At 43.2% G+C, this 23,066-nt stretch overlaps 1 protein-coding gene and 1 long non-coding RNA gene across 2 annotated transcripts in view; both read right to left on the bottom strand.

Annotated features, from left to right (window-relative positions):
- Window positions 1-13,446: 13,446 nt before the first annotated feature.
- On the bottom strand, window positions 13,447-15,084 carry LOC138672131 (uncharacterized). Its single transcript, XR_011319597.1, has 2 exons — window positions 14,571-15,084; window positions 13,447-14,332 (listed from the first exon to the last, which is right to left on the bottom strand). It is a non-coding gene; the product is annotated as an uncharacterized lncRNA (long non-coding RNA).
- Window positions 15,085-17,428: 2,344 nt separating this feature from the next.
- The window catches only part of TRIT1 (tRNA isopentenyltransferase 1), a 64,229-nt gene continuing 58,591 nt past the window's right edge, over window positions 17,429-23,066 (bottom strand). The window contains exons 10-11 of the mRNA XM_069757160.1: window positions 18,093-18,210; window positions 17,429-18,002 (exon numbers count right to left, since the gene is read on the bottom strand). Of these exons, the coding sequence (XP_069613261.1) occupies window positions 17,740-18,002; window positions 18,093-18,210 (381 nt within the window). The 3' untranslated portion in view covers window positions 17,429-17,739. The remainder of the gene's footprint in view (window positions 18,003-18,092; window positions 18,211-23,066) is intronic.

The following is a 23,066-nucleotide window of genomic DNA, read 5'->3' as shown; positions in this document are numbered from 1 at the left end:
CCAACCCTAAGGGTACCGTCACACTATACGATTTACCTACGATCACGACCAGCGATACGACCTGGCCGTGATCGTTGGTAAGTCGTAGTGTGGTCGCTGGAGAGCTGTCACACAGACCACTCTCCAGCGACCAACGCTGCCGAGGTCCCCGGGTAACCAGGGTAAACATCGGGTTACTAAGCGCAGGACCGCGCTTAGTAACCCGATATTTACCCTGGTTACCAGCGTAAAAAAAAAAAAAAACCAGTACATACTTACATTCCGGTGTCTGTCCCTTGCCGTCTGCTTCCCACACTCACTGACTGCCGGCCGTAAAGTGAAAGCACAGCACAGCGGTGACGTCACCGCTGTGCTCTGCTTTCACTTTACGGCCGGCAGTCAGTGAGTGCGGGAAGCAGACGGCAAGGGACCTGACGGACACCGGAATGTAAGTATGTACTGTTTTTTTTTTTTACATTTACGCTGGTAACCAGGGTAAACATCGGGTTACTAAGTGCGGCCCTGCGCTTAGCAACCCGATGTTTACCCTGGTTACAAGCGAACGCATCGCTGGATCGGTGTCACACACACCGATCCAGCGACGAAAGAAAGTTCCAAACGATCTGCTACGACGTACGATTCTCAGCAGGATCCCTGATCGCTGCTGCGTGTCAGACACAGCGATATCGTATGGATATCGCTGGAACGTCACGAATCGTACCGTCGTAGCGAAAAAAGTGCCACTGTGTGACGGTACCCTAATGCCAACCCTAACCCCAACACACTCCGAACCCTAACCATAATCCTAACCACAAGCCTAATCTTAATCCTATTTCCAACCCTAGCCCTAATTCCAACACTAACATTAATTATTCCAACCCTAAGGCTATGTGCCCACGTTGCGGATTCATGAGATTTTTCCGCATCATTTTTGAAAAACCCGCAGGTAAAAGGCACTGCGTTTTACCTGCGGATTTACCGCGGATTTCCAGTGTTTTTTGCGCGGATTTCACCTGCGGATTCCTTTTGAGGAACAGGTGTAAAACACTGCAGAATCCGCACAAAGAATTGACATGCTGCGAAAAATACAACGCAGCGTTTCCGCGCGGTATTTTCTGCACCATGGGCACAGTGGATTTGGTTTTCCATAGGTTTACATGGTACTGTAAACCTGATGGAAAACTGCTACGAATCCGCAGTGGCCTATCCGCTGCAGATCTGCAGCCAAATCTGCGAGTGTGCACATAGTCTAATTCTAAGGGTATGTGCACACGCTGCAGAAAACGCTGCGGATCCGCAGCTGCGGGTCCGCAGCAGTTTCCCTTGAGTTTACAGTTCAATGTAAACCTATGGGAAACAAAAAACGCTGTGCACATGCTGCGGAAAAAACTGCGTGTCACTTCTTTCTGCGGATTCCGCAGCGGTTTTACAACTGCTCCAATAGAAATCCGCAGAAAAACCGCGGTAAATCTGCAGCGGTTTTGCACTGCGGATTTATCAAATCCGCTGCAGAAAAATCCGCAGAGGACCAGAATACGTGTGCACATACCCTAACCCAAGTTCTAACACTAGTGGGAAAAAAATATATATATATTTTCTTTATTTTATTATTGTCCCTACCTATGGGGGTGATAAAGGGGGGGTTCATTTACTATTTTTTTTTTATTTTGATCACTGTGATAGGTTTTATCACAGTGATCAAAATGTACATGGAACGAATCTGCCGGCTGGCAGATTCGACGGGCGCACTGTGCATGCGCCCGCCATTTTGGAAGATGGCGGCACCCATGGAGAAGACGGACGGACATCGGGAGGCTCGGTAAGTATGAGGGGGAGATCGGAGCACCGGGGGAGCGGACAGGAGGACAGGGGAGCAGACAGGACGACGGAGGGGAGCGGAGGGAGCACAGGACGGAGGACTGGGGAGGAGATCGGTGGTGGTGGGCAGATCAGGGTTTCCAGCCATGGCCGATGATATTGCAGCATCGGCCATGGCTGGATTGTAATATTTCACCAGTTTTCATATGTGAAATATTACAAATCGCTCTGATTGGCTGTTTCACTTTCAACAGCCAATCAGAGCAATCGTAGCCAGGGGGGGGGGGGGGGTGAAGCCACCCCCACTGGGCTGAAGTAGCACTCCCCCTGTCCCTGCAGATCGGGTGAAATTGGAGTTAACCCTTTCACCCGATCTGCAGGGACGTGATCCCTCCATGACGCCACATAGGCGTCACAGGTCGGATTGGCACCGACTTTCATGACGCCTACGTGGCGTCAAAGGTCGGGAAGGGGTTAACTTTAGGCCTTTTAGAGATCATTTAATCTTCAACTTGCTTAAGGCTACTTTCACACTAGCGTCGGAATCTCCCCGTCGCAATGCGTCGGGGAGAGATTCCGACGCTAGCGTTTAACGTACTGCACAATGGAGGCAGCGGATGCATTTCTCCGGCGCATCCGCTGCCCCATTGTAAGGTGCGGGGAGGTGGGGGCGGAGTTCCGGCCGCGCATGCGTGGTCGGAAAAAGCGGTCCGTCAGGAGCAAAAAACGTTACATGTAGCGCAAAAGCACGACGCATCCGTCGCTCGACGGATGTGACGGGTGGCAATCCGTTGCAAATGCGTCGTCAATACAAGTCTATGGGGAAAAAACGCATCCTGCAAGCACTTTTGCAGGATGCGTTTTTTCTGCAAAACGACGCATTGTGACGGACTGCAGAAAACACTAGTGTGAAAGTAGCCTAACTGATCACAATAACAGTTATTTTGACTAGGTGTGCACACACACCTTTATCGACTACTGTACAAGTTAGGCTACGTTCACATTAGCGTTTTGCGTGTTTGCGTCGGGCGACGCAGCGGCGACGCATGCGTCATGCGCCCCTATATTTAACATGGGGGACGCATGGACATGCGTTGTGCTGTGTTGTGCGACGCATGCGTTTTTTTTGCCGCACGCGTCGGGCGCAGAAAACGCAACAAGTTGTATTTGTCTTGCGTACAAATTTCGGCAAAAAAGGACGCATGCGTCGCAAAACGCAGCGTTTTTGCGTGCGTTTTTATTTGCGTTGTGCGTTGCGTCGCCGACGCAGCGTCGCACAACGCAAATGTGAACGTAGCCTTAAAAAGTTGTGTGAAGCACCTATGGGTTTAACATTCTCAACATAGCCCCAGATTGATTGCTTTATTGCTTTATGGGTCTAGTTTCCAAAAAGGAGTCACTTGTGGGGGTTTGTGTTTTTGTACCTCAGGGCCTTTGCAAATGAGACAAGGTGTCTGCAATCTATTCCAGCCAAATTTACATTCCAAATACAAATCCTTGCTTCTTCCCTTCCTAGCCCTGGCATGTGTCCAAACAGAACTTTTTGACTACATGTGGTTTATCGCCCTGCTCAGAAGAAAGTGGGTAACAAACAAACTTTTTTGTTTTTTCTTGCAAAAATGAAAAATTTGGGGATAAAGCAACAATTTCATGAAGAAAAAAAAGGATCATCTACAATAAGACTACCTAATGTTATCAAATTCTGTGTAGTACCTGTGGGGATACCCCTGGATAGAATTCCTTGAGGGGCGTAGTTTCCAAAATGGGGTCATTTGTTATTGCTGTTTAGTCACCATAGGGGCCCTGCAAATCCAACATGGCGCCCACAATCTATTTCAGCCAAATTTGTGTTAAATTCAAATGGTGCTCCTTCCTTTTCGAACCCTGCTTTTGTCCAAATTAGGTAGCTGACCATGTGCCAGGTATCATTACGCTCAGAAGAAACTGGGTAACAAATTATGTGGTCCATTTTCTATTCATTGTCAAAGTAAAAAAAAAATTGGAGACTAAAGCAGCATTTTAGAGGAAAAATTAATGTATTTTTTCATTCCACTTTGCATTAAATCGTGCATAGCATTCTGAAGAATTACACATTTTGTGACAATAGTTTTGAAGTATTTAAGGGGTCCGGATTTTAGGAAATATCACTTTTGGGGAGTTTCCAATATATAGGCCCCTCATAGTCCATTTAAATCTGAATAGGTCCCTTAGGGTACCGTCACACTATACGATTTACCTACGATCACGACCAGCGATACGACCTGGCCGTGATCGTTGGTAAGTCGTAGTGTGGTCGCTGGAGAGCTGTCACACAGACAGCTCTCCAGCGACCAACGATGCCGAGGTCCCCGGGTAACCAGGGTAAACATCGGGTTACTAAGCGCAGGACCGCGCTTAGTAACCCGATGTTTACCCTGGTTACCAGCGTAAAAAAAAAAAAAACAGTACATACTTACATTCCGGTGTCTGTCCCTTGCCGTCTGCTTCCCGCACTCACTGACTGCCGGCCGTAAAGTGAAAGCACAGCGGTGACGTCACCGCTGTGCTCTGCTTTCACTTTACGGCCGGCAGTCAGTGAGTGCGGGAAGCAGACGGCAAGGGACCTGACGGACACCGGAATGTAAGTATGTACTGTGTTTTTTTTTACATTTACGCTGGTAACCAGGGTAAACATCGGGTTACTAAGCGCGGTCCTGCGCTTAGTAACCCGATGTTTACCCTGGTTACAAGCGAACGCATCGCTAGATCGGTGTCACACACACCGATCCAGCGATGACAGCAGGAGATCCAGCGACGAAAGAAAGTTCCAAACGATCTGCTACGACGTACGATTCTCAGCAGGATCCCTGATCGCTGCTGCGTGTCAGACACAGCGATATCGTATGGATATCGCTGGAACGTCACGAATCGTACCATCGTAGCGACAAAAGTGCCACTGTGTGACGGTACCCTAAAGAAACAGGTTTTGTAAATATCTTGGAAAAAAATATAAATTGCCGCTAAACCCTTATAACATTCTAACAAAACAAAATTACATTTGAAAAATGATGCAGATGTAACGTAGACATATGGAAAATAATATTTATTATTTTGTACAGCATGACAAACTGATTTAGGGATATCAAAATTGAAAGTTTGAAAATTGCCATTTTTTCTACCAAAATCTGATATTTTCACAAATAAATGTAGACCATATCGACCTAAGTTTACCTCTAATGCAAAAGTACAATGTGTCACGAAAAAAAGAAAAACTCTTAATATCTCTGGGATAATGTTGAAGCCTTCCAGACTTACCCCATGAAGTGACAGTACAGATTTCAAAATCTGGCAAGGACAATAAAGTCAAAATTGGCTCAGTCACTCATGGGTTAAACAAAGTCATTAGCACAATCTCAGCTACTTTGCATGCAAGAGATAAGAAGGTGCCAAGATTGTGCTTCTGGGGAGTCAGGATCCTCCTAAGCTCTCTTTACTAAAGCCCCCGTCACACATAGTGAGATCGCTAGCGAGATCGCTGCTGAGTCACAAGTTTTGTGACGCAACAGCGACCTCAGTAGCGATCTCGCTATGTGTGACACCTAGCAGCGACCAGGCCCCTGCTGTGAGATCGCTGGTCGTGTCGGAATGGCCTGGACCGTTTTTTGATCGTTGAGGTCCCGCTGGGTAGCACACATCGCTGTGTTTGACACCTTACCAACGAACTCGTTGACAGGACGTCCCATTGAATCGTCATGAAATAGCATCGTTGTACAGGTCGCTACAGGTCGCCGCATCGCTGCTGCGTCGTTGGAGAGATCGCACTGTGTGACATCTCACCAGCGACCACATAGCGACGCAGCAACGATCCCTGACAGGTCGTATCGTTGTCGGGATCGCTTAAGCGTCGCTATGTGTGACGGGGCCTTTACAGTAACCTCTGCTTCATTGCTATGTACATAATGGTGTAGGTGCATTCTAATTAGTGTAGTGGCTTCTCTGTGGATGACATATTCCCTCTGAGGGGGGTTATTTCACACCCAATATAACCAGGATTCCTTATTGGGTGAAAAGTATTATTACTATTTATTTACATAGCACCATGATTCCATGGTGCTGTACATGAGAAGGGGTTACATACAAGTTACAGATATCACTTAGGGTACCGTCACACAGTGGCACTTTTGTCGCTACGACGGTACGATTCGTGACGTTCCAGCGATATCCATACGATATCGCTTTGTCTGACACGCAGCAGCGATCAGGCATCCTGCTGAGAATCGTACGTCGTAGCAGATCGTTTGGAACTTTCTTTCGTCGCTGGATCGGTGTGTGTGACACCGATCTAGCGATGCGTTCGCTTGTAAACAGGGTAAACATCGGGTTACTAAGCGCAGGACCGCGCTTAGTAACCCGATGTTTACCCTGGTTACCAGCGTAAATGTAAAAAAAAAAGAAACAGTACATACTTACATTCCGGTGTCCGTCAGGTCCCTTGCCGTCTGCTTCCCGCACTCACTGACTGCCGGCCGTAAAGTGAAAGCAGAGCACAGCGGTGACGTCACCGCTGTGCTGTGCTTTCACTTTACGGCCGGCAGTCAGTGAGTGCGTGAAGCAGACGGCAAGGGACAGACACCGGAATGTAAGTATGTACTGTTTGTTTTTTTTTTACGCTGGTAACCAGGGTAAACATCGGGTTACTAAGCGCGGTCCTGCGCTTAGTAACCCGATGTTTACCCTGGTTACCCGGGGACCTCGGCATCGTTGGTCGCTGGAGAGCGGTCTGTGTGACAGCTCTCCAGCGACCACACTACGACTTACCAACGATCACGGCCAGGTCGTATCGCTGGTCGTGATCGTAGGTAAATCGTATAGTGTGACGGTACCCTTACAGTAAGCAAACTAACAATGACAGACTGATACAGAGGGGCGAGGACCCTGTCCTTGTGAGCTTACATTCTAAAGTACACTAAAAAGTCAGATAATATACTATATAATTGTCTAAGGGGTACTTCCGTCTGTCTGTAACGGAAATCCCGCGTAGCTGATTGGTCGCGGCCGCCAGACGGGCACAGTCCGGCCGAGAATTAGTCCCTCCCTACTTCCGTCCAGTCAGTGCCCGGCGTCCGCTCCATACTCCCCCCCCCCCCCCTTCCCAGTCAGCGCACACACAGGGTTAATGGCAGTGTTAACGGACCGCGTTATGCCTCGGTGTAACGCACTCCATTAACGCTGCTATTAACCCTGTGTGACCAACTTTTTACTATTGATGCTGCCTATGCAGCATCATTAGTAAAGAGATCTAATGTTAAAAATAACAAAAAAAAAACCTGCTATTCTCACCTTCCGTCGTCCGCCGATGCGTGCAGCTGCCGCCAGCTTCCGTTCCCAGAGATGCATTGCAAAATTACCCAGAAGACTTAGCGGTCTCGCGAGACCGCTAAGTCATCTGGGTAATTTCACAATGCATTGCTGGGAACGGAAGCTGGTGGTAGCCGCGTGCACATCGGGACAGCTTTGCTGGACACCGGCGGGTGAGTATATAACTATTTTTTATTTTATTCATTTTTTTTCAACAGGGATATGGTGCCCACACTATATACTGCGTGGGCTGTGCTATACACGGTGTTCCAAATTATTATGCAAATTGGATTTAAGTACCCTAAAGATTTAATTGTTTTGTTTTTCAAATAAACTTGTGGATGGTATTGTGTCTCAGGGCTCAATAGATAACTGAAATCAATCTTAAACACATGTAATAGTTTTCCAGTTGATTCTAATTAAAGGAAAACTACTTAAAAATGATGTTCCAAATTATTAGGCAGGCCAAAGTTTTCAAGCAATATGAGAAATAAAAAGGATCTCTCTGCTGCTGAAAAGCGTTAAATAGTGCAATGCCTTGGACAAGGTATGAAAAAATTACCGTAGATACTTCACAAAATCTTTGTGATCATCATACTGTGAAGAGATTTGTGACTGAAACAGAGCACAGACAGAGTTCATGCAGATAAAGGCATAATGAGGAAGGTTTCTGCCAGACACATTCATTGGATTAAGAGAGCAGCTGCCAAAATACCATTACAGAGCAGCAGTTATTTGAAGCTGCTGGTGCCTCTGGAGTCCTTCAAACCTCAAGGTGTATGATCGTTCAAAGGCTTGCTGTGGTGCATAAACCTACTATTCGGCCACCCCTAAACAGTGTTCATGAGCAGAAACAGTTGCAGTGGGCCCAGACATACATGAAGACTAATTTTCAAACAATCTTGTTTACTGATGAGTGTCGAGCAACCCTGGATGGTCCAGATGGATGGAGTAGTGGATGGTTGGAGGATGGCCACCATGTCGCAACAAGGCTGTGACATCAGCAAGGAGGTGGAGAAACCATGTTTTGGGCCTGAAACATGGTGAAACAGCTGGTGGGGCCCTTTAACCCCTTTACCCCCAAGGGTGGTTTGCACGTCAATGACCAGGCCAATTTTTACAATTCTGACCACTGCCGCTTTATGAGGTTATAACTCTGCAACGCTTCAACGGATCCCAGTGATTCTGACATTGCTTTCTCGCGACATATTGTACTTCATGATAGTGGTAAAATTTCTATGATATTACCTGCGTTTATTTGTGAACAAAAATGAAATCTGGCGAAAATTTTGAAAATTTCGCAATTTTCCAACTTTGAATTTTTATGCAATTAAATCACAGAGATATGTCACACAAAATACTTAATAAGTAACATTTCCCACATGTCTACTTTACATCAGCACAATTTGGGAACCAAAATTTTTTTTATTAGGGAGTTATAAGGGTTAAAAGTTGACCAGCAATTTCTCATTTGTACAACACCATTTTTTTTTTTAGGGACCACATCTCATTTGAAGTCATTTTGAGGGGTCTATATGATAGAAAATACCCAAGTGTGACACCATTCTAAAAACTGCAACCCTCAAGGTGCTCAAAACCACATTCAAGAAGTTTATTAACCCTTCAGGTGTTTCACAGGAATTTTTGGAATGTTTAAATAAAAATGAACATTTAACTTTTTTCCACAAAAAATTTACTTCAGCTCCAATTTGTTTTATTTTACCAAGGGTAACAGGAGAAAATGGACCCCAAAAGTTGTTGTACAATTTGTCCTGAGTACGCCGATACCCCATATGTGGGGTAAACCACTGTTTGGGCGCATGGCAGAGCTCGGAAGGGAATGAGGGCAATTTGACTTTTCAATGTAAAATTGACAGGAATTGAGATGGGACACCATGTTGCGTTTGGAGAGCCACTGATGTGCCTAAACATTGATACCCCCCACAAGTGACACCATTTTGGAAAGTAGATCCCCCAAGGAACTTATCTAGAGGTGTGGTGAGCACTTTGACCCACCAAGGGCTTCACAGAAGTTTATAATGCAGAACCATAAAAATAAAAAAATCGTATTTTTTCACAAAAATTATCTTTTCTCCCCCCAATTTATTTTCCCATGGGTAAGAGAAGAAATTGGACCCCAAAAGTTGTTGTACAATTTGTCCTGAGTACGCCGATACCCCATATGTGTGGGGGAACCACCGTTTGGGTGCATGGGAGGGCTTGGAAGGGAAGGAGCGCCATTTGGAATGCAGACTTAGATGGAATGGTCTGCAGGTGTCACATTGCGTTTGCAGAGCCCCTAATGTACCTAAAAAGTAGAAACCCCCCACAAGTTACCCCATATTGGAAACTAGACCCCCCAAGGAACTTATCTATATGTGTTGTGAGAACTTTGAACCCCCAAGTGTCTCACTACAGTTTATAACGCAGAGCCGTGAAAATAGAAAATCTTTTTTTTCCCACAAAAATTATTTTTAGCCCCCAGTTTTGTATTTTCCCAAGGGTAACAGGAGAAATTGGACCCCAAAAGTTGTTGTCCAGTTTGTCCTGAGTACGCCGATACCCCATATGTTGGGGTAAACACCTGTTTGGGCATACGGGAGAGCTCGGAAAGGAAGGAGCACTGTTTTACTTTTTCAACGCAGAATTGGCTGGAATTAAGATCGGATGCCATGTCGCGTTTGGAGAGCGCCTGATGTGCCTAAACAGTGGAATCCCCCCAATTATAACTGAAACCCTAATCCAAACACACCCCTAACCCTAGTCCCAACGGTAACCCTAACCACACCTCTAACCCAGACACACCCCTAACCCTATTCCCAACCGTAAATGTAATCCAAACCCTAACCCTAACTTTAGCCCCAACCCTAACCCTAACGTTAGCCCCAACCCTAACTGTAGCCTTAACCCTAGCCCCAACCCTAACCTTACCCCTAGCCCCAACCCTAACCCTAACGGGAAAATGGAAATAAATACATTTTTACAATTTTTCCCTAACTAAGGGGGTGATGAAGGGGGGTTTGATTTACTTTTATAGCGGGTTTTTTAGCGGATTTTTATGATTGGCAGCCGTCAACACACTGAAAGACGCTTTTTATTGCAAAAAATATTTTTTGCGTTACCACATTTTGAGAGCTATAATTTTTCCATATTTGAGTCCACAGAGTCATGTGAGGTCTTGTTTTTTGCGGGACGAGTTGACATTTTTATTGGTAACATTTTCGGGCACGTGACATATTTTGATCGCTTTTTATTCCGATTTCTGTGAGGTAGAAAGACCAAAAACCAGCTATTCATGAATTTCTTTTGGGGGAGGCGTTTATACCGTTCTCCGTTTGGTAAAATTGATAAAGCAGTTTTATTCTTCAGGTCAGTACGATTACAGCGATACCTCATTTATATTATTTTTTTATGTTTTGGCGCTTTTATACGATAAAAAGTATTTTATAGAAAAAATAATTATTTTTGCATCGCTTTATTCTGGGGACTATAATTGTTTTTATTTTTTTGCTGATGCTGTATGGCGGCTCGTTTTTTTACGGGACAAGATGACGTTTTCAGCGGTACCATGGTTATTTATATCTGTCTTTTTGATCGCGTGTTATTCCACTTTTTGTTCGGCGGTATGATAAAGCGTTGTTTTTTGCCTCTTTTCTTACGGTGTTTACTGAAGGGGTTAACTAGTGGGACAGTTTTATAGGTGGGGTCGTTACTGATGTGGTGATATTAAATATGTGTACTTTTATTGTTTGTTTTTTTATTTAGATAAAGAAATGTATTTATGGGAATAATATATATTTTTTTCTTTATTTAGGATTTTTTTTTTTTTTTACACATGTGGAATTTTTTTTTTTTTTTTTTTTAACTTTTTTACTTTGTCCCAAGGTGGGGGGGGCATCACAGGTCGCTGATCTGACCGTTTGCACAGCACTCTGTCAGATCAGCGATCTGACTTACAGCACTGCAGGCTTACCAAACACCTGCTCTGAGCAGGCACTTGGTAAGCCACCTCCGTCCCTGCAGGACCCGGATGCCGAGGCCAATTTGGATCCGGGCCTGCTACAGGGAGGGAGGTAAGGAGACCCACGCAGCAATGCGATCACATTGCGTTGCTGCGGGGGTCTCAGGGAAGCCCACAGGGAGCCCCCGCCCTGCGCGACGCTTCCCTATACAGTCGGAACACCGCGATCATGTTTGATCGCGGTGTGCCGGAGGTTAATGTGCCGGGGGTGGTCCGTGACCGCTCCTGGCACATAATGCCAGATGTCAGCTGCGATAGGCAGCTGACACCCAGCCACGATGGGCCGCGCTCCCCACGTGAGCGCGGCCGATCGCTATGACGTACTATCCCGTCGAGGGTCAGATAGGCCCAGGTCACCTTGACGGGATAGTACGTCAAAGGTCAGAAAGGGGTTAAGGTTCCTGAAGATGTGAAAATGACCTCTGTAAAGTAAATAGCGTTTCTGACCGACAACTTTCTTCCATGGTCTAAAAGCAGAAACGTGCCTTCAAAAGCAAAATCATCTTCATGCATGACAATGCCCCATCTCATGCTGCATCCCATGCTGCAAATAATACCCGAGTCATTGGCTGCTATGGGCATAAAAGGAGATAAACTCATGGTGTGGCCACCATCTTCCCCTGATCTCAACCCTATAGAGAATCTTTGGAGTATCATCCAGCACAAGATCTATGAGGGTGGGAGGCAGTTCACATCTAAACAGCGGCTCTGGGAAGCTATTCTGACTTCATGCAAAGACGTACAAGCAGAAACTCTCCAAAAACTCAAGAAAGCAAGAATTGTGAAGGTGATATCAAAGAAGGGTTCCCATGTTAACATGTAACTTGGCCTGTTAGGATGTTTTGGAGTTAAATAGCTCTTTTGTTCAGTGAATGTGACCTCCTAATGCTGCAAATTCCACAAAGGAGCATTTTCAGTTCTTTAAAACATATCAAATGTTTAGAAATTCTACTGTGCCTAATAATTTGGAACAGTGGATTGAGTTTTTATTCATTTTGGAGATTATACTGTTATCATTGGAAGGTTTCTTCAATAAAATTCGATGTATACTATAACGGGTGATGACTTTAATTAGAATGACTGTCATTTGCACCGACCATTTAGGAAAATCCGAGAAAAATGTCATCTGCATAATAATTTGGAACATAGTTTATATTACATGTGCTGTGCTATATACTGTGTGGCTCCTATATACTACGTGGCCTGTGCTATATGCTATGTGGCTGCTATATACATCTACTATATAATAAGGGTCACTTCCGTCTGTCTGTCCTGGAAATCCCGCGTCGCAGCACAAATCCAGCGACAGGCACAGTCCGGCACCTAAATGGCCGCTCATTCCTCCCCGCAGTTAGGCCCGCTACATACTCCAGTCAGCGCTCACACAGGCTTAATGGCAGCGTTAACGGACTGCATTATGCCGCGGTGTAACGCACTCCGTTAACGCTGCTATTAACCCTGTGTGACCAACCTTTTTACTATTGATGCTGCCTATGCGGCATCAATAGTAAAAAGATCTAATGTTAAAAATAATAAAAAAATAAAAAATAGTTATATACTCACCGTCCATCGGCCCCTCGATAACAGAACAGGCCTTTCCCGCTCCTCGCGACGCCCCAGTGACCGCTCCATGCATTCAGATCTCGCGAGATGATGACGTAGCGGTCTCGCGAGACCGCAATGCATGGAGCAGTCACCGGGGCGTCGCGAGGAGCGGCAAAGGTCTGTTCTGGATCCGAGGAGCCGACGGAAGGTGAGTATATCACTATTTTTTATTTTAATTCTTTTGTTTTAACAGGGATATGCTGCCCACATTGCTATATACTACGTGGGCTGCGCAATATACTATGTGGGCTGTGCAATATACTACGTGGGCTGTGTTATACACTACGTACGTGGGCTATGTTATACACTACGTGGGCTGTTATATACTACGTGGCCGGTTGCGAACAATCAGCGACAGGCACAGCTGAATCCTAATGTATTCAATGGATTTTCTAAAATCTTCATAAATAAACTACATACATATTCTAGAATACCCAATGCATTAGTATCAGGCTACCATCTAGTACATACATATGCTAGAATACCCGATGCGTTAGAATCGGACCACCATCTAGTACTGAATATTGCTTATCTGTGGTCTAGTGGTTTTTCTTATTGTATAAGCCATGCTTTGCAGTCATATGGTTACATGCCAACTTTCATCTCTAGTAGCGAAACTTGAATACTTTAACGGCATTATCCAAGACATGGCCGGTTAACAGAAAAAACAAAACGGAAGACTTGAAAACATTTAGGAGGTGTATTTGAGGATGGAAGCAATCCACAAGAAAAGAGGAACAGACACAAAAATCTCAGTTGTAATAGAAACACAACATAGAAAAGCCTTTACACTATAGATTTTTTTTTTAATTTAAAACAATTCTATATATTCAGTATACAATTTCAATACTTAGTACTGTACAGTCACCTTGACTTGTAAGTCCCATTGCAGTTTCACAGTTTAGGTGAAATTACGTACTAAGGTTAACCTCTTTGTCTTCACCTTGGGCTAACTGCCAGTCTACAGGGAGTGTCAAACTTTCCCCGCGTACAAGACAAAAGTCTTTGCCGCCAAGAAATGTGGAGCGCAAAGTGGCGGGAGTTTACTATGAGTAATGAGGGTGGGGAAGGCACACAGAAGGAGGAAATTAGAAAGCATTGCAAGTAAGGAACATCTACAGGAAAAAACGGCCACAGCCCTGTAGGTAATGCAGACAGGTAGTAAGCAATCAGGTACAGGTTTAACAGGCAGTGTGGCATGGAAGAACACAGACATGACCGAACCAGTTGATGCATGGAAAGGTGAGAATGCAGGGAATCTAAGCTTACAAATACTCCCTGTTTGGCTCTGGACAGTTTAGAGATGTGACCTTGTAACAACCTTTGACAAATATTTATATTGACACAATTTAGGCAGGATCTACATGTCACTATTTGGGGGATGCTCTGGATGTGGCTCCTGACCCTCTCAGTAATAAATGTGGCTTTCAAGGTAAGAAAGGTTGGGGATCACTATATTAGAGTGTCAGTCGAACCTGTCAGTATATCGGCTGCTGCGTCCGACAGTCTAATGTGTTTAGAGGGTTTAAAGGGGTATTCCCATCTCCAAGATTCTATCCCAAAAGCAAATACCTCCAATTAAAAATGTATTATAGTTCTTCTGATTAGCTATGCTGCTTACCCCATGTGCAGGGCATTGCAGTAGCTTAGGTATCCATGGATAAGCCCACTCATATAGTGACAATTAGTTAGTGGTCATAACCATGGACATCTAAGCTACCGCTCTACACATGGAGTAAGCGACATAGCAAATCAGAAGAACTATACTACATTTCTAATTGGAGGTATTTGCTAATATTAGTATTAATACACCTACTACATTTTATGAATGGATCTTGGAGATCTTATGCTATCTCCGAGCACTAAAAAATACTCGGAGGTCACCCGAGCGTGATCGAGAAATCTCGAGTAACAAGTATATTCACTCATCACGACTTACCACACAAAATAGTTACCCGTATATACTAGAGTATAAACCGACCCGAGTATAAGCCGACCCCCCTAATTTTGCCACAAAAAACTGGGAAAACTTATTGACTCGAGAATAAGCCTAGGGTGGAAAATGCAGCAGCAACCGGTGAATTTCAAAAATAAAAATAGATGCTCCATACCGTTCATTATGGCCCCATAGCTGTGCCATATAGTGCTCTGCACCGTTCATTATTGCCCCATAGATGTACCATAGAAAAGTGTGCCATATAGTGCTCTGCACAGTTCATTAATGCCCCATAGCTGTGCCATATAGTGCTCTGCACAGTTCATTATTGCCCCATAGCTGTGCCATATAGTGCTCTGCACCGTTCATTATTGCCCCATAGCTGTGCCATATAGTGCTCTGCACCGTTCATTATTGCCCCATAGCTGTGCCATATAGTGCTCTGCACCGTTCATTATTGCCCCATAGCTGTGCCATATAGTGCTCTGCACCGTTCATTATTGCCCCATAGCTGTGCCATATAGTGCTCTGCACCGTTCATTCTTGCCCCATAGCTGTGCCATATAGTGCTCTGCACCGTTCATTATTGTCCCATAGCTGTGCCATATAGTGCTCTGCACCATTCATTCTTGCCCCATAGCTGTGCCATATAGTGCTCTGCACCGTTCATTCTTGCCCCATAGCTGTGCCATATAGTGCTCTGCACCGTTCATTTTTGCCCCATAGATGCTCCGTATAAAGCTGTGCTATTGCTGCTGCTGCTGCAATAATAAAAAAAAATGCCATACTCACCTCTCTTGCTTGCAGTTCCCCAGCGTCCCGTCTCGGCGTCTCTCTGCACTGACTGATCAGGCAGAGGGCGCCGCGCACACTATATGTCATCGCGCCCTCTGACCTGAAGTCACTGCAAGAGGACGCGAAGACAGAGCGACGCCCAGCGTGTGGAACGCGGACAGGTGAATATAAAATACTCACCTAGTCCCGCCGCTCCTGACACACTGTCTCCGGGTGCCGCAGCTCTTCCTGTCAGCGGTCACTGGCACCGCTCAGAGGAATGAATATGCGGCTCCACCCCTATGGGAGTGGAGTCCATATTCATTTCTCTAATGAGCGGTGCCACGTGACCGCTGAACAGGGGAAGAGCTGCGGCACCCGGCGACGGGCAGGGGGAGAGTCAGGAGTGAGTATGCCTCAGACCTCTCCCCCTCACCCGCCGACCACCGTGACTCGAGTATAAGCCGAGAGGGGCACTTTCAGCCCAAAAATTTGGGCTGAAAATCTCGGCTTATACTCGAGTATATACGGTAAATAACATTTTCCTCATGTCTGCTTTACATCAGTACCATCTGTAAAATGTTCTTTTATTATATCAGGATGTTCCAAGCTTTATTTAATATTGAAGCAGTAATTTTTCATATTTTCAAGGAAATTTACAAAAAAAATTTTTTAGGGACCTATTCAATTTTTCAGGTTACTTTGGGGAAATTAACTTTTCAGGTGTTTTTTCAGGAATTAATGCAAAGTGGAATGAGGTCACTATAGCCAGCGGATTCTAAGGCCATTAATTGGCTGTGAATTGCCAAGGGAAGCATCAGAACCACACAATTGGGACCTCAAGGTGCTGATGGGATTCAACAAGGAGCCCCCACACTGTTACTCATCTACAGTGGCTTGCAAAAGTATTCATCACCTGGGCTGAGAGTTTTGGTGGGCGACCCTCTCTTGCAAGGTCTGTTGTGATACCATGTTCTTTCCATTTGACGATAATGGATTTGATGGTGCTCCGAGGGCTCATCAGAGATTGGCATTTATTTTATTTTATTTTTTTTATAACACAACCATGACTTTTACCTCTCAACATCTTTGTCCATCTGTCCCAAAGCCGATCGTGACTGAGGCAGCAAGGTGTCAGATATTGTATATAGCTGCTGCATTTTGACCTATTGGGGGATGCTATACACTCATATCTCAGGTCAGTTGGAAAGCGTATTGGTGGTCACTAAGGGGTTAATGGCCATAAGCAGCACATTCCAGACAAGGTATGCAAACAGTTCTAGAAGGACACAAGTCATCTATAAACTCACTCTATGCAAACACACAGCCCTGTTGGGGAGCTGTGGCCTGTGACCACTGCCCTTTACAAACACATGCCTAGATTTACTAAGGCTACGTTCACATTAGCGTTTTGCGTGTTTGTGTCGGGCGACGCAGCGGCGACGCATGCGTCATGCGCCCCTATATTTAACATGGGGGACGCATGGACATGCGTTGTGCTGCGTTGTGCGACGCATGCGTTTTTTTGGCCGCAAGCGTCGGGCGCAGAAAACGCAACAAGTTGCATTTTTCTTGCGTCCAAATTTTGGCAAAAAAGGACGCATGCGTCGCAAAACGCAGAGTTTTTGCGTGCGTTTTGGTGCGTTGGTCACCAACGCAGCGGCGCACAACGCGAATGTGAACGTTTCCTAAGGCAGCTGTGATTTCACTCCTATGCTTAAAAGCCTTTTGCCAGGGAGAATTTTAACATAAAAACAGGAGAAAAAAAATGAAACCTATGCATGGTGAACATTTGCACCAATTTTTTTTTTGTCTTTTTAACATTTAACATGATAAATTTGCCTTTAATCTCTGAAGGCAAATTTTTGTATCAGTTTTGAAAAACTGATAAATAGGTCACAGGTCAGACTTCTGAATTTTGGATTGGAGTTAAAGCAAAGAAAATATAAAAGGCTTAGTAAATGTAAGCCATATAGTTTAGTTTATTTATTAATTTGCTACAGTGAACACTAGTTCCACACATACATGTGCTCCAAGGACAAATTTGCATCCCTATTTATGTAAATATATTTGCATAATGAAAGTACAGAAATTAGCTTTATGTCAAGATTGCCAAGAACATAGGAGTTGAGCAACTAAAACCAAAATTAAATTATAGGAGGCCATTTCATTGCTGTTGTACAGATTAATATAATCTAGACTGATAGAATTCTCTGAATCTTCATCGATTTTCATTAAATACAAAGAGATGTAGCGTCCTAGTGTCCATTCATAAATCTTTAGATTCAACAGCAGTTTGCTTCCGGGATTGTGAGTCCTGCCTATCCGACGTGTTGTTGGCATGAAGGGTGCACATCCTTTTTTCCTGCACATCATATACACAGTCTGTACCAGAGGTTTCCTCTACCTCCTGTAGATGACTTTCTGGATTAAAGCTAGAGCTCATCTTCCTCTTCTCTACATTTCTTAATTCTTCTCCCTGGTTTCTACATTTTTTCACATGATGAAGATGTGATTTGGATTTTGTATGTGCTAAAAAGAGAAAAATGAAACATGAAAAATAAAATAAATGAAACTAAAAAGTAAAAAAAAAAAAGGTAAGGTTTATTGTTTGCCACACACCTGCCCACTCTCGATCACCAATGATAATTCGATCGCAGAAATCGCACAGTCGACTAGTTCTCTTGCTTTCATTACTGTCAGAAGCAATGTCCATTGGCTTCATGTCTGGAAGCTGATCCTAGGGGTAAAAGACAAAAAAAATCAAAATAAAGTGTACATCCAGTTTGAATTCTATTACATTATACATAATATCTGTGCTCATGCATTTAATCTTATTTTGCCATCACTTACTGTAATCTCAAGTTCTGCCCTTTGTATAACTGGCACATTCAGTCTCCCCGGTATCTGTCTATCAGCTGCAGAGAGTTTGTTTTACAGCAAGAGACCGAGCTGACCACAGACAACCATAGTCACACTCTATAACTAGGGACTTTAGCTTGTAGCTTAAACAGGACAGCTCCACCAAATATTTGTGGTCATTGCCAGGCACTGCAACTCGGTTCAGATTTGCCAATCTTCAGATTTCAGGAATATCAAGGACCAGACCAGCTTGATTTGGAACCTGTCAAAATTGTGTTGGTCTCCTCATTAAAGCAATATGGATATTTGGTATAATGAAATGTATCAGTCTTTGGTGACGCCAGTGCAATAAAAAAAAATTCAAGAAGCAGCTACCGTCTATGGCAAGTTTAAGAGTAGGCAAAATGTTTCTGGAAATACTTACAGGATGAGACTTTTATATTATACAAAATGTTGCATTCTAATTATGAAGGGGTCATTGAGAATTTAGGAGTTGGCCACTTTCCTATAAATTAATTTAGCAAACAGGATAACAGCAGGTCCACATGCGGCGGCTAATAGTTCTCTGTTTTAATAGTAATGATGTGCAGTCATTATCCATCTGCCATCGGACGGAATAGTACGTCAGCTGGCAGTATCCCCCGCTTTGATGTGGGCTTCGGCGGTGAGCCCACCTCAAAGCCAGGACATGTCAGCTGTTTTGAACTGCTGACATGTGATCCACCCGCGCCTATTAACTAAGTAAATGCCGTTGTCAAACTGACAGCGGCATTTAACAAGTGCTTCTGGCCATCCTGCCGGAAATGCGCGCACCAGTGACCCCCGTCACATGATCGGGGGTCATCAGTGTGTTGGCATGACAACCAGAGGTCTCCTTGAGACCTCTATGGTTGTTGATGGCGGATTGCTATGAGCTCCACGCCACCCTGTGGTCGACGCGCATAACAAGTCTGTAATTCTGCTACATAGAGGCAAACTGAGCATTGCCTCTTTGTAGCAGAGCCGATCGGGCTATGCCAGCTTCTAGCCTCCTATGAAAGCTATTGAAGCATGACAAAAGTAAAAAAAATGTTTTTAAAAATATGAAAAAAATAAAATAAAAAAATATAAAAGTTCAAATCACCCCCCTTTCGCCCCATTCAAAATAAAACAGTAAAAAAAAACCATTAAACCTACATATATTTAGTATCGCTGAGTTCAGAATCGCCCGATCTATCAATTAAAAAAAGGATTTACCTGATCGCTAAACGGCGTAGCGATAAAAAAAAAAAAAAAGGTCAAAACTCAAAATTAAGTTTTTTTTGGTCGTCGCAACACTGCATTAAAATGCAATAATGGGCGATCAAAAAAACGTATCTGCACCAAAATGGTATCGTTAAAAACCATAGCTCAGTGCGCAAACAATAAGCCATCCCCTAACCTGAGATGACGAAAAACGGAGGCACTATGGTTACTGGAAAAATGCTTTTAGAAAAGTTTTGAATTTTTTTCACCACTTATATAAAAAAGGCAAAAATTTAATTGATAAATTTTATTATTAAAAAAGACATAACACAATTAATAACATTTTTAGTAAAAAAAAAAATAAATTATATATATATATATATATATATATATATATATATATATATATATATATATATATATATATATACACACACACACACACATATATATATATATATATACACTAAAATAAAACACATATAACAAAAAAAAATATATATAATATAGACCAGTATGTGGGGGGGCTACGGCACACCAGAGCTGATTGATACAAAAAGCAATAATATATAACAAATAAATAAAAATATGTCTCATAAAAATATATAGAATTAAATAATAATATTCGATAAATAATATTTCATATGATAAATAAAAGAAATAATAAAAATTGCAATTTAATATGTGCACATAAACCAAATCTAGAAGTTTTTTAATGAGATTCAATAATAATCAAATGCACATCCATATTTGATGAACCTACAACTGATACATGATTGGCGATATGACGAAGAGATATCTAATATGATGAAGAGTGAAATTCAAAAAGTAATAAAAATGAAAAAGTAATATAAGTGAATAAACAAAAAATATATGTGTGTAAAAAGTGTAGAAGAAAAAAATAATAAAAAATAAATATCAGTGTAAAAATGAATAAGTGAAGGCGACTATGTAAAAAATACTATAAATCATACGAAAAGGGGTTTGATGAAAAAGGGTGCGTGTTAATAAATCTGAATTTATATAAATATATGTATAAATAATTAAGTGATAAAAAGTAAAAAAAATATATATGATATATAATTGAATGTGGCTATAAATGTGTTGAATAATACAATATGTATGAATATAGTGATAGTCCTATGTGGATGAAATAAAACGAACGATTTATGTGCACATATTAAATTGCAATTTTTATTATTTATCTTTTATCATATGAAATATTATTTATCGAATATTATTTTTTATATATATTTTGTATATTTCATCTACTATATAAAGCTGAATGTGTGTATGTATGTCCAGGATTGGCATCTGCATCGTCGCAGCTACAGCCACAAAATTTTGCACAGTCACACGTCTGGACCCCGAGAGCGTCATAGGCTGTGTTGTGAGGTGAAATTTTAACCCCGCGCGTTCCAATTCACCAAACAATTTTGCCCCTATCTACATAATGGGGAAAAAAGTGAAAGGAAAAGTGTTGGAGGCGTTGAAGCTACAGCCACAAAATTTTGCACAGTCACACGTCTGGACCCCGAGAGCGTCATAGGCTATGTTGTGAGGTGAAATTTTAACCCCGCGCATTCCAATTCACCAAACAATTTTGCCCCTATCTACATAATGGGAAAAAATGAAAGGAAAAGTGTTGGAGGCAAATTGACAGCTGCCAGATGTGAACAAGGGGGACGTAAAGAGAGAGCGATGACGCCAAAGAGTATATACCGTACAGTTGCTAAGGTGGGGCCCCGACATGGGATACTCACCACACACGGGGATATGAACACACACACAAAATGCGCCACACACTACCACGTGCTTGAACACATATACCACCCTCAGCACACATTTCACCACACATTCTCCAACCTCGCCACATAAAAGTCTAAACACAAAAGTCGCCGCTCAAAACTCGCCACGCGCAGAACTCGCCACATGCAAAAACTAGGCTCTTGCAAAACTCGCCACAAGTGCAAAACTCACCTCATGGAAAACTCGCCACACGCAAAACTTGCACATGCGGAAAAATTGCCACATGCACAAAAGTTGCAACACATGCAAAATTTCTTCACACAAAACTTGCACATACTCAAAAGGCACCACACAAAACTCGCCACGTGCAAAACTCGCCATGCGCAAAACTTGCTGCACACAAGTTGCTACACTAACCTGTCACATGCAACTCGACACACAAAAAGTTGCTACACGCATGTTGCCACACAAAACTCATCTCACAAAAGTCGCTACATACATGTCGCCACACACAACTCAACACACACAACTTGACAAACGAAACTCGCCCTAAAACACACACAAGTCTGGTCTTATCCTTCAAAAATAAAAATCTGATTAATAAGCAGACAAACTACAACAAATGTACCATAAAGGAAATACGGCAGCTGTCAGTCACATGACCTGTCTATTATGTGTATGTGTGAGCTAATATATACTGCCAGGGGGAGGGCTTCCTGCTGGCTGGGGATTTATCAGGCTGCCAATTTAGCTTACAAATACTGAGGTAAAAATACTGAGCAAATAACGTGTGAACGAGGTCTAATACAGGAGGAGATGACACACAGGTATATACTATATACAGGAGAGATGACACACAGGTATATACTATATAGAGGAGGAGATGACATACAGGTACATATACAGTGGGGCAAAAAAGTATTTAGTCAGTCAGCAATAGTGCAAGTTCCACCACTTAAAAAGATGAGAGGCGTCTGTAATTTACATCATAGGTAGACCTCAACTATGGGAGACAAACTGAGAAAAAAAAAATCCAGAAAATCACATTGTCTGTTTTTTTATCATTTTATTTGCATATTATGGTGGAAAATAAGTATTTGGTCAGAAACAAACAATCAAGATTTCTGTCTCTCACAGACCTGTAACTTCTTCTTTAAGAGTCTCCTCTTTCCTCCACTCATTACCTGTAGTAATGGCACCTGTTTAAACTTGTTATCAGTATAAAAAGACACCTGTGCACACCCTCAAACAGTCTGACTCCAAACTCCACTATGGTGAAGACCAAAGAGCTGTCAAAGGACACCAGAAACAAAATTGTAGCCCTGCACCAGGCTGGGAAGACTGAATCTGCAATAGCCAACCAGCTTGGAGTGAAGAAATCAACAGTGGGAGCAATTATTAGAAAATGGAAGACATACAAGACCACTGATAATCTCCCTCGATCTGGGGCTCCACGCAAAATCCCACCCCGTGGGGTCAGAATGATCACAAGAACGGTGAGCAAAAATCCCAGAACCACGCGGGGGGACCTAGTGAATGAACTGCAGAGAGCTGGGACCAATGTAACAAGGCCTACCATAAGTAACACACTACGCCACCATGGACTCAGATCCTGCAGTGCCAGACGTGTCCCACTGCTTAAGCCAGTACATGTCCGGATCCGTCTGAAGTTTGCTAGAGAGCATTTGGATGATCCAGAGGAGTTTTGGGAGAATGTCCTATGGTCTGATTAAACCAAACTGGAACTGTTTGGTAGAAACA

The sequence above is a fragment of the Ranitomeya imitator genome, chromosome 3 (genome assembly GCF_032444005.1).
Source record: "Ranitomeya imitator isolate aRanImi1 chromosome 3, aRanImi1.pri, whole genome shotgun sequence".
In the NCBI taxonomy this organism is placed as follows: domain Eukaryota; kingdom Metazoa; phylum Chordata; class Amphibia; order Anura; family Dendrobatidae; genus Ranitomeya; species Ranitomeya imitator.
Note: the sequence above shows the minus strand (reverse complement) of the source record. Positions and strands in the feature narration are given on the sequence as shown.